The sequence below is a fragment of the Numida meleagris genome, chromosome 2 (genome assembly GCF_002078875.1).
Source record: "Numida meleagris isolate 19003 breed g44 Domestic line chromosome 2, NumMel1.0, whole genome shotgun sequence".
Taxonomy (NCBI): domain Eukaryota; kingdom Metazoa; phylum Chordata; class Aves; order Galliformes; family Numididae; genus Numida; species Numida meleagris.
This window is the reverse complement of record NC_034410.1, coordinates 1273785-1290237: the sequence shown is the minus strand read 5'-3', so window position 1 is coordinate 1290237 and position 16453 is coordinate 1273785. Positions and strand designations below refer to the sequence as shown.

General features: G+C 45.1%; 1 protein-coding gene across 10 annotated transcripts in view; it reads left to right on the top strand.

Annotated features, from left to right (window-relative positions):
- The window catches only part of OBSCN (obscurin, cytoskeletal calmodulin and titin-interacting RhoGEF), a 140488-nt gene that overhangs the window by 51798 nt on the left and 72237 nt on the right, over window positions 1–16453 (top strand). For 9 of the 10 annotated variants that reach the window (XM_021389266.1, XM_021389262.1, XM_021389265.1 and 6 more), the window contains 13 exons: window positions 211–474; window positions 1027–1293; window positions 2322–2588; window positions 3218–3484; window positions 4568–4834; window positions 6949–7221; window positions 7603–7869; window positions 8543–8809; window positions 9813–10079; window positions 10489–10758; window positions 11391–11657; window positions 12547–12813; window positions 14049–14315. In XM_021389266.1, the coding sequence (XP_021244941.1) occupies window positions 211–474; window positions 1027–1293; window positions 2322–2588; window positions 3218–3484; window positions 4568–4834; window positions 6949–7221; window positions 7603–7869; window positions 8543–8809; window positions 9813–10079; window positions 10489–10758; window positions 11391–11657; window positions 12547–12813; window positions 14049–14315 (3477 nt within the window). The remainder of the gene's footprint in view (window positions 1–210; window positions 475–1026; window positions 1294–2321; window positions 2589–3217; window positions 3485–4567; window positions 4835–6948; window positions 7222–7602; window positions 7870–8542; window positions 8810–9812; window positions 10080–10488; window positions 10759–11390; window positions 11658–12546; window positions 12814–14048; window positions 14316–16453) is intronic. The other variant, XM_021389263.1, reaches the window with a different exon arrangement.

Sequence of the window (16453 nt, the reverse complement as noted above, 5' to 3'; positions counted from 1 at the left end):
TCCTCCTGTTAGAAATGGGAAAAACGGTGCCTGTTAGTACCTGTCCTCCTCAGCTCTGCTGGTTCTTCTCACTTGCCTTGCCCTGAGGAAAATCCAGGGAAGATGTTTCCATTGTGTTCCACTGACCCATGCCATGCATCCTTTCCCACTGGACTTCAGCTAGCTGCTTTTTTAACTCAGTCCCTATATGGTAATTCTTTTACTCTTCAGCACTGCCTCCAGAATTCAAGACAGCCCTGAAGGACCTAGAAGCTGTAGAAGGTGGGACAGCTACTCTGCACTGCGAGCTGACCAAACCTGCTGTGGTGGAGTGGAAGAAAGGGCAGGAGGTGCTCAAAGCAAGCAAAAAGTACAAAATGAGTCAAGATGGTGCTGTTGCAAAGCTGATTATCCACGAGCTGGATGAGGAGGATGCTGGAGTTTATACCTGTGTGTGTGGAGATCAGCAGACAACAGCCACTTTGACAGTCAATGGTAAAACAAACAAGCAAGCTATGTTTTGTTTTTTGCTTGTGTTTTATTGTCACTTGCAGAGAAGACATGGCTGTGACTCATAAGGAAAGTGCATGGAATATCATGGCCCATACAGCCTAATAGAGTGAGCAGGTAGAAAATGGGATGTGCAATGTAGAACTAAATGCATTGTCTTGGTCTCTTACTGTCAGGGTGATTGTGATCTCTCCTGCAAGTGGTCTACCCCGAGAGGGGATCCAAACACTTACAAATCTTGCTGATCTTTGGAATATCTCTTCAGCAGTGGGAGAAATATTCTGCTGTTTTTCAATCTTAGATTGGATGAAGCTAGAATAACTTTTGTGGCAAGCGTAACTTCTTGAAGTTGATTTCTTCTTGTCCTGCAGATGTTCCTGTTATCTCTCTAGGGAAACAGCTTTGTACTTTGAATTGAGAGCACTGAGATTTAGAGCCATCTGCAAATAAGCCCTCTTGGTGTTTCCATTTTCTTTCTGCTTTCTCTTTCCCAAACCCTAACTGCATTATGTTGCAAGTTGTATTTCTATTTTGTAGCCCTACCAGCACTTTTCAAACAAGAACTTCAGAATACTGAGGCAGAAGAAGGTGGGACAGTGACCCTGAGGTGTGAGCTTACCAAACCCAAGGCTCCAGTAGAGTGGAGGAAAGGAGATATTACTCTCTACCCTGGTTTGAAATACAAGATGAAGCAGCAGGGCTCCTCAGCCGAATTGGTCATTTATGACTTAGAGTTGGATGATTCAGGAAAGTACACCTGCGACTCTGGACATCAGCAGACAACAGCTGCAGTAACTGTGCATGGTAGGCGGAGTACTGACTCTTGGCTCAATAGAGATGAAGTGAAAGGAGCATCTTTTAGTATCTCTACAGTTATTGATTTGTTTTACTCTCTGCCAGCATACATATTCTGCCTCAGCCTGACACATGGTCAGGGCAGAGTGGTTGTGCTTGCAGTATCTGGAGTGATTAATCAACACCAAAGCAATTTAACGTTGTCACGATGTCAAAATGCGATGAGCCCTCCTGCCCTATGAGCACAGAATGTGTGGCTGCATATGGTAATTCAGGAAGTGGATAACAGGGAATAAATTAGGCAGATTGATTCTTTCGGATTGCTGATTGCTTCAGTAGGCATGAGAGAGGCATAACTGAGTGCAATGCCTGATTGGGATAATAATGAATACAACTGGTAGATAAAGGTTTTTAGTAATACATGAACGTGCTGCGTTATTACTGGAGGCTTTCTGGATACAGCCCATGAGTGCAAACATCCATGCATCCATGTCTGTTTTCTACCATTGCCTGACATCTGTATTTTCCCTTCCGTTTATCACTTTATTGCCAGCTCTTACTGTACTGCTGCTTCTTATGTTTTGAATGCTAATGTGGTCTTCTGTACACTGGTGGACGTTTATATAGGGTGTGCGTGGGGGAGGGAGGAATACTCTTAGCTCAGTATTGCAGACTCCCAGACTTTCTTTGAGGAACAAGGGTCCAAGCAGAGGGGGCATGTCCCACTGTGTCCTGGTGGTCATCGGCTGAAGAACCCCTAGTTGGCGTGGAGAGACTTCCACAGGGAAGTCTGATGACTTCAGATGGCACCCCAGGCCATTCTGGGGACTGCTCTTTCCTAATTCTTTCAGAACTTCACTCTCTGTCCTCAGCTCTTGGTTCACAAAATGCCTCAAGAAAGATGCTGCCAAGAAAGAGAACTTCAGCCCAAGGATTTTGGAATCATTAGAGTTAGGCTGTTTCAGAAGAATGATGATAGGATTGGGTTGTTTTTGGACTAAACCACTCTTAAAACATTTCCCTCTCAAATTTCGCAGCACTGCCTGTCACATTTAAGCAAATCCTCCAAAATCAGGAATCAGAGGAAGGAAGTACAGCTACTTTCTGCTGCGAGCTGTCAAAACCCAATGCTGTAGTGGAATGGAGAAAAGGAGGAGTGGGGCTGCAGCCCGATGAGAAATATGAGATGAGGCAGAGGGAATGCCTGGTAGAGCTCTTAATACATAATCTCCAATTAGAAGATACAGGAGAATACAGCTGTGATACTGGGGATCAGGAAACAAAGGCATCTTTACATGTGAAAGGTATGTGGTGTGAGCTGACTCAAAAAGCAGTAGATTTCATCTTGCACAAACCAACGACTTGAATAGGATTGCATGCCTTTTTTCTTTATAAATATTTCCAACGAAAATGGACAAGGATGATACTTTCTTCTTCCAGTGCTGTGTTTGAGTCTTGGGTTCTAAGAAGAAATACTTCCTGGCTCGACAGTGGAAGAGAAATTATGAAAGAGCAATGCTTTAATGTAATGTGTAAATATTTCATGTGATTTAAGTAAGATTTCCTTCCAAATCCTGGAAAGAGAATGACAGCAACCTGCCTGGTCTGTTGAGGCTGTTCATGGAGTTTTCCACGGTTTTACTCCCTTGTGATACCAACTGAAGGATAAATTCATTCAAAGAATGAACACTGGGAAAGATTTGAGTCAAGGAGCAGAGGAAGGAACCTTTGTTAGTGCAGATGGCTGCTTCTTGTGCAGAAATATCTGCTACCACAACCAGGCTTATTAGAAAACATGGATCTTGTCTAGGAGTGTAGCACTTGCAGAGCACAGTATCTTGTTCCCCAAGGTGTCATTCTAGCCATGTTAACCAGGACTTGATTCTGGCTTGAATAAAAGCTCCTGTTCTTTGTTGTTTTCATTTTTCTTTAGCCCTACCAGTTCTTTTCAAAAAGGAGCTCAAGGACGAGGAGGTTGAAGAAGGAGCTGCGGTGAAATTCCAGTGTGAGCTGACAAAGGAGAACGCAACAGTGGAGTGGAGGAAGGGCACCATGGAGATCTTCCCATGCGCCAAATATGAAATGAAATTAAGTGGCTGCACAGCTGAGCTTGTGATCCGTAATGCAGAACCAGAGGATGCCTCTGATTATACGTGTGATACAGGAGACCAGCAGAGCACAGCAGCCCTCAGAGTGAATGGTTAGCGTTGCATCAAGATGGAACGGGATAAAAGGGATTTGTGAAACTGTGTAGATGACATTCTGTTATTCTGTGGTGACTAAGCCCCCCAAAAAGTAAGATAAAGAGGAAAGGTTTATGAGGCGTCTAGTCATAAACCAGAATACAGAAAAGTGGATCTTCTAGGACAGGTTGATAGAATGGCTATTTAAGCCTGTATAGTTCTTAACTTTCGGCATTTGTTGCTGGGTCACTCGGCTCAGTAACTAGTTGTAAGCCATTTACAAAAATGCATTTTTAAAATGGACTGATTTCAATTTTTCTAAGGTCCTCCCATGAGGATCCTGAGAACAGTATTTTTAGACAAAGCAGAGTAATGTCTGCATTTGGTCAGCATCGGTGACATGTCTGTGGTTGTCTCTGACTTTTGGGTGGAACTTGTGGCTTTCATCTAAGCCACAACATTCCAAATGATGTGTCCTGCGGGCTGAATCCAGTCCAGGAAGAAGCTGCTGTCCCAACGATGGGTGAAAGAGTCCTGTGCTCCCTTTGCACGCGTCCTGATAGGTCTTAGACAACTGAACCACGAGCACCGAGTTTTCACAGCTGCTCACACATCCATGGGATGGATATTCCCTTCTTGTTTTCATCAGTGGTGAGCTGTGGTCTGGGCTGTTCCCGTTTGTGTGCACGTCATCTGGAAGGACGTTCTGCTGCTCGTGTAGGGTCTTGGGGTGATGATAGAGATATGAGATGTGCCTAAACCTTTATAACTGCTGTTAGAAGTCTAAGATTTATGCTAGTTTTAATCAGAAAGTACCAGATTCTGCTTAGTCAAGATCTTTTTGTGTGGGAGTTTTCAATATCCAGAGCAGATCAGTGAGGATCTAATGAAGGATACCCTTGACTCTTTTGGGAACAAACACATTTGGGAAATTTTCTCTCCTTGCCTGGATATACAGAATTTAAAGTATCTTATATCCACTTAATGCAAACTTGTTCTGCAGCTTCAGACCTCAAGTGCCTTGTGCTGAGTTGTCCAGACCTGACATTCATACATCCGAGCTAACAGTTCATGCATTCATTGCCTTTCTCACTTTGCAGCCATCAAACCCCAGCTGAAGCAGCAGCTGAAGAATGAAGAAGTGGAGGTGGGAGGAACCGCCAAGCTGCGCTGTGAGATTTCTATAAGCAAAGCAGAAGTAGAATGGAGGAAAGATGGAGTCGTGCTTCACTCAAGTTCCAAGTACGAAATGTGGCAGCAGGGCACCATCCGTGAGCTGCGTGTTCACCACTTGGAGCCCGGTGATGCTGGAGAATACTCCTGCAAGGCTGGAGATGAGACAACCTCTGCGAAGCTGACCGTGAAAGGCAAGAAATGCTTACTAGAGCAAGGGGATTTTCACTTTAAGATGCTAAGATTTGGAAACATCACTGTTACTATTGCGATAAATGCACACAGGTCACAAGAAGGGTCTTGTGAAGGTGTATGAAATCTTGTTGTCTATGAATGTAGTGAGGCAAAGAATCCCTTGGTGGGCAGGAGAGGATAAAGCAGCTGTAATTTTTGACTTGGGGCTTGAAATGTTTGCTTGGCATGTGAGTGAGCAGATGGTTTATCCCTAGCTTCCAGTCACTTGGTGGCACTACAGGCAGAGCTTGCCTTCAGGTTGGACCACTGGTGTGGAACAGTCATACCTAGCCACTCTGCAGGCTCCTTACTGTTATGGATGCTCTGTGTGCTGTACCCAGCTACACCACTTTTAATGCAGAGGATGACCTCAGTCATCAGATGGAGACTGCACTGTGCTGCTCTTCAGTATTTACACCAGATTCAGAGAGAAGCCCCTGCCAATTGCAAGCTGTCTGTGTGATCATTGCACAGATCTGCAGGTGCCCAGCTGTCCTAGAAGCAGGACTTGAGCAAACCAAAGTGCAAACACCCTTTGCACTGACCCAGTGAGCCCTGCTGTGAGCACTGTGCCACCCAAACACTCCAGCCCAGAGAATAAGCAATTTTTTTGCAAAAAGGCAGTAGAGGGGATCAGTAATTAATGTTGTTCTGTGAAGATATCTGCAAATGTAACAAATTTCAAAATCCTGACTTTCAAATCTTGACATTCAAGCCTTACTCATCAAGTTACAGTATCAAAAAAGTAATTAAAAAAAAAATCAGCATACAGCACATCTCTGAGAGGGAGCAAGTGATAAAACCACTAAATGTAAGATCAGAGAATCAAAGAATCGCAGGGGTTGGAAGGGACCTCAAGAGATCGAGTCCAACCCCCTGCTAAAGCAGGTACCCTACAATAGGTCACACAGGTCAGCATCCAGATGGGTCTTGAATATCTCCATAGATGGAGACTCCACCTCCTCTCAGGGCAACCTGTACCAGTGCTCCGTCACCTTTACCATAAAGAAGTTCTTCTGCAAGTTAGTACCAAAATTCCTATGTTCAAGTTTTAGGCCATTGCTCCTTGCCCTATCACTACGCGCCACCGAGAAGAGCCTGGCCTCCTCCATTTACCTCCCACCTCCCTGTAGATATTTATAAACATTCCCCCTCAGTGTTCTTTTCCCCAGGCTGAACAGACCCAGGTTGCTCAGCCTTTCTTCGTACAAGGGATGCTCCAGGCCCTTTCATTTTTGTGGCCCTCCGTTGGGCTCCTTCTAGGAGATCCCTGTCTTTTTTTGTATTGGGAGCTCAGATCTTGACACAGTAGTTTAAATGTGACCTCACCAGGGCAGAGTAGAAGGAGAGGATCACCTCCCTCGACCTGCTGGCCATGATCTTTTTAATGCACCCCAGGATCCCATTGGCCTTCTTGGCCACAAGGCCACACTGCTGGCTCATGGCCAACTCCTCTCCAGCAGGTCATGCTGTACTGATGCATGTGGTTATTCCTCCCCAGGTGCAAGACTCTACACTTGCTCTTGTTAAACCTCATCAGGTTCCCCCCCGCCCAACTCTTCAATCTGTCCAAGGCAAATGATAATGGCCGTATAACTTCTTACACTGAAAGGAGTCAAACAGCAGAGATTGAAAGATAAGTTGAGAGGCTGTGATATCTTGATCTTTGGGGGAAGTCAATAAAACTCAGCTAGACACAGCACTGAGCAACATGCTGTAAGCTGGCCCTGTTCCATGCAGTGGTTGGTCCAGATGAGTGCCATGTCCGCTACAACCTGTATTATTCTGTGAGAGGTAATGGCTTCACATTGCACCAGGGCAGGTTCAGGTTGGATTTAGGAAAAAAAAATCTCCAAAGGAGTGGTGATGCACTGGCACAGGTGCTCAGGGAGGTGGGGGAGTCACTGCCCCTGGAGGCGTTCCAGAACCGTGGAGATGTGGCACTGAGCTACACAGCCAGTGGGCATGGTGGGATTGGGTTGGGGTTGGACTCGGTGATCTTAGAGGTCTTTTCCAACCTGACAATTCTGTGATATGGTCCATCTTTTCCATTTCATATGTTGACTGTTTGCAGAGCCTGATGTGACCATTGTGAGTCGCCTAAAGGACATGGTGGTGTTGGAAGGGGATGACGTCACGTTTCAGTGCCAGGTGTCTCATGAGAACGCGAGGGATGTAGAATGGAAGCTACAGGATGTTGCTCTGCAAAATAATGAAATGAATGAGATCTCAGTGGAGAAAGGAAAGATCCACAAGCTGACACTGAGGAAGGTGACTGAGCAGGACAATGGCACCATCACTTTCCGAGTGGGACCATACACATCCACAGCAGAGCTCACAGTAAAAGGTAATGTACTCTGTGGTGTGGAAATGGTCTGTGAGAAAGGTGACGTTTTGCTTTTGCATATACTAATAGCAAATTTAAGGCCATTGTTTGCTTCTTGTTAGCTCATGTTAGCAGTGTGCTCGTGCTTCAGAGCACATGTGATGCACTAACGCATTCTCATACGCTGTCAGCACTATGGATAGAAAGTGGAGAAATCACCAGTTTCAGGATCCTGAAGCTAAGTATTTGTGAGGGGGTTTCATCAGAAATCCGTTCACTTGTTTAACCCCTCCAAAATATAGAAGTTAAAGTATTTGCTTAACTATACAGCTGTCCTTTTTTAATAGTAGGGAAGCAAAATTAAGGTGACTGTTAGTTCCTTTACTGTGTTTGCAATTTTAGTGCCACCTCCAGTCTTTAAGAAGAAATTACAGAACACGGAACTGCAGGAGGAGGAAACAGCCGTCCTGCACTGCGAGCTCTCCCAGCCTAATGTTGCAGTGGAGTGGAAGAAGGATGCCCAGGTGATTTCCCCAGGCTCCAAATATGAAATCAGACAAGAGGGAACAATCCACACTTTAAAGATTTATCACTTAAAACCAGAAGACTCAGGCAAATACACCTGTGATAATGGAAATGAGCAAACGACAGCCACTTTAACTGTTAAAGGTAGGTTGGTTTGTTTTGTTTTTAAGATGAGAAGCTCCTTCCACTTTCTTGGCTTAGTACTAATGAGTGAGTGTTATCTGCAATCTTGACTTCAACTTTATTGACACAAAGCAGCTGAGTCCTTTTGCTTTCAGAGCTGAAGTCTTGCTGTCCCAAGCATAGTAACTGCTTCCACTGTTCTAGACTCAAGTTCCTCTTCATGGTCACTCAGAAGACCAAGCCTGGAACTGAAGTTATAATGGTGCCATTTTGATTCTCAGCCACCTTTATTTTTTGAGCTGTGGCCCCACCTGGGCAAAGGGTGCCTACGAGTCAAAGTGCTCTAAGCTACCTGGGCTCTCAGTTCCAGCTGAAGAGCGAGGCACCTAAAGAAGTTTAGTGCCTACAATCTTAAAAACAAGTTAAATGTGCCAATATGTCCATTTAAAAAAATCAACCCTGCTACAAATACAGTCTTACTCTGAGCTACAAGATCAGCTGAAATAAAGAGAAGTCAGGAAGTTCTTGTGAAGCGCCGTCTTTTGAAACATCTCTTGAGGACCTGTCTCCCATGATGGACATGCACCTGCTTGCTATCACACTAAATCCAGGATATAGTGATGCCAGAATATTTGTATTGTAAGCCCATCCTCTGACAGTGGCTGTCCTTCTGTGTTTCTGTGTGTGGTCACAGCCATTCCAGCGCTCTTTGAAAAGAAACTCCAAAACCAGGAAGCTGAGGAAGGTTCTACAGTCACTCTTCGTGCTGAGCTCTCCAAACACGATGTACCAGTGAGGTGGAAAAAAGGGTTGGTCTTGCTCCAGGCCAGCAACAAGTATGAGATGAAGCAGATGGGGTCTGCTGTGGAGCTACTCATCCATGATCTACAGCTGAAGGATGCTGGAGACTACACCTGTGATTCTGGTGATGAGCAAACTATGGCATCCTTGGTAGTGAAAGGTGAAAAAAGCTTTCACTTCACCTTTTAGGGAGCTCTAGGTTAGTTTAGGGATTCTATATCTATATAGATTCAGGAACACTGTCGCAGAGAGTTTGTTCCTTTTTTTGTGATGAGGGCTTCTCGTTCAACAGTGGTGCAGTCTGACAGACTAGATCTTCACAAAGCTCATCTGTCAAGACATTATTTCTGTTCTCCTTTTGCCTTTCTTGGTTCCTAAGAGCCATGGGACTGCAGGAGTTAGCTGCACAGTGGGATGCCCTTCCTACAAATGCAACTATACAAAAATTTGACTCAAGCCACTGCCCAGGTGTCCCAACAAATACATCATCCTTTTCTATGCCATCTGCAAGCACCTTCATACCTCTCTCCTCTTATATACATCTGTCACTCAGTTCCTATGAATTCACTGTGTTTTCTATAATCCCATCTCCTACCTTTGTAAATCCCAGTTCAGCAATTTCTGTGGAGCTTCCATGGTTCTTCTACCCAACTGGGCTCAAGGAACACAAGTTCTACACATTGTGTGTAAATCAACCTACCAAAGCTCCATCTTGACCCACCAGTGTTTACATATCCGTGCAGGAACGTCCAGACATCGTTTCTCTTTTGGGTCCAGTTTTCAAATGAAAGGCTTTATATCACAGTCTGTTTCCACGTGTCCTTCTATATAGCCAGGAACTTGGATATCAGGGGTAGGTATTTGAGCTGTGGCTTTGACATGCCCATTTGGAGATACATACCCTTAGATGCTCAAGAGTTGACAGCTGTGGCCACTCCACTGTAAAGTGTAATGTATTCCCAGAGGTGGTCAACGTGCACAGTGCCCATTGATTCCTGGGGAGTGCAGAGTGCTTAGTGCTCCTGGAAATCCAGGGCTTTTTTATCATTTCTCTTTTGTGCTTTCAGGTCATTGAGTTTTAATCAAGTTTGGAATGGCCCGACAGTTTCACTAAATGCAATCAACAGTGAAACTATTTTTTCCTCTGATTTCTCTCGGTTTAGCTTTGCCAGTAATTGTCACAAAACCACTCCAGAATCAGCAAGCTGAAGAAGGAGGCACCATCACTTTAAGCTGTGAAATCTCAAAAGCAAATGCCACTGTGCAGTGGAAGAAGGCTGGGAAGGTGCTGCAACCAAGCAATAAATACAAGATGCGCCAAGATGGGTCCATGGCTGAGCTGACAATTCTCAACTTGAGTGAAGCTGATGCTGGGGAATACATGTGTGATACAGGGGACCAGCAAACCACTGCAGCTGTGCATGTGAAAGGTAGGACTTTGTGTGGGGAAGCACTGAACAGAGCTCATTATTATGGCAGTGACACGTGATTAAGAAATTTGGCAGCTGGACACTGTCCTGTTGTCCAAAGTGAAAGAGAATTATAGGGATTTCAGAGACAAGGGTGGTTCAAGGGAACTGGGCCAGCTGTTTCTAGGGAATCAGAAACAGGTCTCTAATCGATATCTTTGTGGTTTTATGTTAACATCAACCACTCAAATCTGTTGACAATGTTTTCACAATACACAAATTGCATTATAAATGTAATGTGCCTTGCGGATGTTAGTTCTTTCAAATAATACAGTACTGTCAAGAATGAATATAACGCAATGTTTAACCTGGAAAAATAGGAGGTATCACTTGAAAGTAGCTATCAAACTTTGTTGATCTTTCCATAAAGAACCAGCAGCAACCATAGTGGAGATGCTGAAGGACGTCACTTCGTATGAAGGAGAAGATGCAGTGTTTGAATGCAGACTGTCCCGGGAAACAACTCAGGATGCTCAGTGGTTCCTGGGGGATGTTCCCCTGCAATCCAATGAAATGAACGAGATCAAAGTCCAAGGGACACGTCACACTTTGATCCTGAGGAAGGTGACACTAGAAGACTGCGGGCCCATCAGCTTCAAAGTCGGGCAGCATACCACAGGGGCACAGCTAACAGTCCAAGGTGAGCTGCTTACCAAAAAGAAGGATTCAGAAAGTACTGGTAAACACTGTCAGTGTTGCCTTAGCTTTTGGAGAAGTGTATTTTGGTTGAAGGGCCTCTGCAAATCTTGGGAGATTCATCTAACACAGTTTGGGAATTTAAGAGTTAGATATGCACACCTGAGCCAGACATTTCAGACCTTTTTATAGTCCGTGGAGTGAAGCAGACATCCTTTGAGGACAAGTCAACCTATCCCAAAACAAGCATCTAAGATAAATTAAAATCAGTGCTGAAGAACATCAAGAATAGTTTCTGAATTCAATTCCCACTTGTGATGTTTTCAGATCCTTGCCCTGAAAATAAAACCCTTCAGTTATTCTGATTTGGAAAGGTTGGCCATGTCAATGCCTTGTTTGTTCCTCTTCCATCTGGTTCAAAATGCAACTATCACAGAATTGCAGGGGTTAGAAGGGACCTAGGGGGGTCATCTAGTCCAACCCACCCCTGAAAGTAGGTTCCCTACAGTAGGTTGCACAGGAAAACATCCAGGTGGGTTTTGAACATCTCCGGAGGAGACCATAAGCACACGGTTCCGATCTCAGGGCAGTGCTGAAGTCCATATTTGCAGCAATATTTTCATCTCTTCTCCACAGCTGCTCCGATCACCTTTGTGAAGTCCCTGCACAGCCTGGAGCTGCAGGAGGGTGGCACAGCCCACTTGTGCTGCGAGGTGTCCCGGCCCGACGTCCCCGTGCAGTGGAAGAAAGGCACGTCTGTCATCCACTCCAGCCAGAAGTGCAGCATCAAGCAGGATGGGAATGTGCACACGCTGGTCATTCACGATTTGGACACTGGGGACTCAGGAGAATACAGCTGCCACGCAGCCGATGGGAAGACCACTGCCAGACTAGAAGTTAAAGGTATGATTTCCTCTTTGCTCAGCAGGTCTGAGACAGCAGCTGAAGGAGTGCGCTGCACCCTTTGGAGCTTCCTAGTATGGGATAGACATTGAGGTTCTGGAATAAGTGGAGCAGAGGCCAACGAGTTGGTCATGGGACTGGAGAAGATGAAGCATAAGGAAAGGCAGGGGCAGCATGGGTTTGTTCAGCTTGAGGAAAAGAAGGTTGAAGGGAGACCTCATTGGTGTCTGCAACTATCTGTTGGGCGTCTACAGGGAAGAAAGGGACAGACTTTCATTAGGGTGTGCAACAAACAGATGAGAGAAAAGAAGCACAAGTTAACCAAGAGAAATTCAGATTAGGAAAATAAAACCACACCTTTTGTGATGAGGGGTAACCAGATGATGGAGCTGTGACCCAGAGAGGTGGAGGAATTCCATCCTTGGAAGACCTCCAGAGGTCCCCTCAGCCTTAACTGTTCTGTAATTGATCCTTGCCTGCATGATCTGAAATTGTTCTTGAAATGGTGCAGCTCTGGGTCAGCACGAGCGTATTGTTTGAGTACTTCTATCCGTTCTATGTCTTATTTTTGGATGAAAAACCATTTGGGCTTCAAAAACAATTATTGAAATTAGTTGGGAATTCTTTTCGAAAAAACATTTAGGATATAGGGAAAGAAATGCAGCTCCTGTAGAACTGAGTTTTTTCCTGCTGGTTAACTCCTATCCCTTCTCCTGCTCTGTCTGGCTTGGAAATAGACATCCCTCTTATCCAGGTAAACAAAGCCAGAATTGTACGTGAGCTTCATGAAGGGCACTGCCACTCCACTTCTTACCAGTACCTTGTCAACAAAACGTTCCTCTGTTTTCTATCTGTCTTTTGCCTGTTTGTTCTCTTTGCACCCTTCAAGCCCTCCCCGTGCTTTTCAAACACTGGCTGAAAAACGAGGAGGTGGAGGAAGGGCGCACTGCCATGCTGCACTGCGAGCTGACAAAGCCCAGCGCGCCCGTGGAGTGGAGGAAAGGAGATACAGTGCTGCACTCAGGTGACAAGTACGAGATCCGGCAGGAGGGGACGCGTGTGGAGCTCTTCATCTATGATGCTGAGGCTCAGGATGCTGGTGATTACACATGTGACACAGGGGATCAACAGACCACAGCATCATTGCAAGTCAAAGGTAGGAGAAGCCTTGCTGGAAAGCAGAAAAGCTGTGGCTGCCTTCTGTAGAACTGAAATCATGGAATCACCAAGGTTGGAAAAGACCTCCAAGATCATCCAGTCCAACCGTCCACCTATCACCAATATTTCCCACTAATGAAAATTTAATCACTGAGTTATTATTAGCCCACTGCGTTTGTGAATTCAAAATACAGGAAGGGTTTTGATCCTAAATCTGTTCTTGAAAGAAGAATCCAGGCCCATTTTAAATGAAGCCATTATAGCTATTTGTGCCTGAGCAGCACTAGATGTGTGGATCTGTGTCTTTTTCTAGTGGCTATACTTCTGGATTGTGTGGTTTTATACATTTTATACTGAGTGCTGTTGTTTTTTAACTCAGGCAACAAGGTCACTCAGGCTAGATCCTGAGCTTAGCCCCCATAACCAGCGTTCTGCACTACAAGAAAAATATTGAGGCGCTGGAGAGTGTCCATGGAAGGGCAAGAAAACTGTGAAGGGTTTGGAGCACAGTTCTATGGGGAGCAGCTGAGGGAAATGGGGTTCAGTCTGGAGAAGAGGAGGCTCAGGGGAGTCCTTATCATTCACTAGAATGCCCTGAAAAGAAATTGTAGTGAGGTGGGAATTGGTCTCTTCTCCCAGATAACAGTGATAGAACGAGAAGGGATGACCTCAAATTGCACCAGGGAAGGTTCAGGTTGGATATTAGGAACAACTTATTCTCCCAAAGAGCAGTGATGCATTGGCACAGACTGCCCAGGGAGGTGGTGGGGTCACCATCACGGAGGTGTTCAAGAAACGTGGAGGTGTGGCACTGAGGGACGTGGTCAGTGGGCATGGTGGGGGTAGTCAGTGGTTGGACTTGGGGATCCTAATGGTCTTTTCCAACCTGAGTGATTCCATGATTCTTCTCAGTGTGTCATTTCAGTGATTCGGTGTCCAATTGCTGCAACTGGTAATTTTTTTTTTCCCTCTAATTGTTTACGCTGAATATTGTGGGTATGCACACGTGGAACCCCTTACTCAGCCTGTGACCTCTGCCAGTCCTTTATGGAGCAGTGGTCATCTTCACACCATCAGTGTCCAGGGCACAATTCCAAAGTCCCGTTCTGGGCTTGGCATTGCCCTCGGGGGAGCTGTGTTTCAGAAAGGTGGGGAATGCCAAGCTGCAGAAAATTGCGTGCAAGTCCCTCACCTCTGGGCACTGTCACTGTTGAGCTTGCTTCTCCACTGCAGTACTACCCGTGCTGTTTAAGGAAGAACTGAAAAATGTGGAGTCTCAAGAAGGGGGGACAGCTATCTTGCACTGCAAGATTTCCAAGCCAGATGCTCCCGTTGAGTGGAGAAAAGGAGGGGTGGTCATTCAGCCCAGTGACAAGTACGAGATGAAGCTGAAAGGCAGCACTGCTGAGCTGATCATCCACGGCGTGGAGCTCGATGACTGTGGGGATTACACCTGCAGCACTGGATACGAGATCACCACGGGTTCTGTGTACGTGCAAGGTAAGATGAAGCCTGGCGGGAGTGCTCTGATTTCGCTGCCTGAATTTTTTACTCCTGAATCTTTGGTGGTAACTGTCCAAACTTGTCTCTGATGCAAACCGATGGAATTCAATTCACTTTGTCCCCGATTTCAGTAGAAATATGAACATTTGTTTTCAGGCTGAGGTCAGACTAATGCTTACAAATTACCACCAGTCAGGGCAGTGACTGCACTGTGCGCCAAAGGAGATAGTGGTGCTGCTTAAAAACCATGTGGTTGGACCAACTGTAACAAAAAATACCGAAAATCGGGCATTGTTCAGCACGACTTCTATCATTGCTGATCTCTATTACTTTTTTAATATACTGAACATAAATACCCCATTTAAATGGTGAGCTTCCCATCTGCCTCGCACTGCCTACAAATGTTGGTGCAGGTGGTTGCAACACACAGGAGCTCCTCTTAGAACACTGTCCTTGCAATGAAACACCATTTGCAGATGTTCACGATACCCTATGTGTGGGTGAAGGGTAGGAGAAAAATTAAGCTTTTTTTTTTTAGTCCTGGAACAGCATTACAAGTTTAATTCTCCTGGACAGCATGCACTGTTGCTTTGGTTAGTCCTACAGGAAGGAACTTGTGTATGTTTATGCTTTTCTTTTCCTTTGGCACCTTCTCTTGCTCTGTTATACAGAAGAAGAAGCAGTCATAGTTTCTGGTTTAAAGAACACAGACGTCTTTGTGGGTGAGTCGGCCACTTTCACCTGCGAGCTGTCGCACCCAGGCGTGAAGAACGTGCAGTGGTGGCTCGACGGATCTCCCCTTCACAACAACTTTGTGACTGAAATCTCTGAGCAGGACGGGAGAATCCACACTTTAACCCTAAATGATGTGGCGTGCCACGACTCAGGCACCGTCACCTTCAGAGCTGGCTCTCTTATATCTTCAGCTAAATTATTAGTCAAAGGTATTTCGTTGTTAGAAAGACAGAGATGGCCACCACTGGAATTGCTCAGTGTGCAAGTGCTTCTGCCTTCCTGGCTACCCTTACTAAATCTCTCCACAATTCTGCTGTGTCACGGTAGACTGTGGCTCTCTGCTTCTGCAGGGCAGCCATACTCACTCCAGAAGTCTTGTAGGTACAACCACATCAACGCTTCAATGGTTGAGGTGAGGAAGGGTTGCAGGGCCAGAGCTACTGCTTGCACTGGACATCTCAATAGAGCTGAACCAATACAGGAGAAGTAACTGCGCTTTCACCTCGGTGGTAGTGCCTGATTCTTTTCATCTCCCTTCAACTTTTTCCTTATAATACCACAATTAACCAAGACAAGGCCTTGTGCTCATATGCTGATGGCTTCAGAGCTCACTCTGGAAACCAAATGGCATATGACATTGCTGCATCACAATGACAAAGTAGGCCGTGTTTGCTGATTGCCAGAATGCTAATGACCATCATTGTACTAGCAAAGTCTTGTCTGTGGGGTGAATGTTGTTTCTCATTTGGTAAGGGTAGCCACAAACTGCAAATAACACTGAGCTCCAGACTTCATGGTAAAGCAAGCTGCTTCCTGTTCAGTCCCTTTATAGCCATTGGGAAAAGTTGGTTTTTTTTGGAAAAAAGTAACGCTTATTCCTTGCTTGGAAATGGGATTTTTATATAAAGAGATAGAAGGAGTTAGATGTTCTTTATTAAAATCTACTCTCATGCTGTAACTGTTCACCATAATGATCCACAATATGGAACTGAGTCAGAGATTGGTTTCTCCTTCTCTGTCTAATGTGACCCTTCTACATTCAGAAAAGTTATATCCATGCAGCGATAAAAAGGCCAAATTATTTGTTTCTAGCATCAGAATCATGCAGCATTGGAGGCAGTGTGTAAAACCCAAGAATCACCTGTCCATGTGTAGAGATTTTGAGTTTCATATTTCCAGAGGCAAAATGTGGTTCCAAGCTCTCCAGGCAAAAAACTTCACTGGGAGTTCTTTGCATAAAATAAAACCAAGTGCATCAATTAGGTATTCTATTCAGCCAAATAAGGGGCTCCAGAGAAATTTTAATTTCACATAATCACATAATTTTTCATTTTGGAAGCTTTGGAGATTATCTTGTCCAAGCCAGCTCATGCTACTACACGTGTGGATACTTTGTGCTT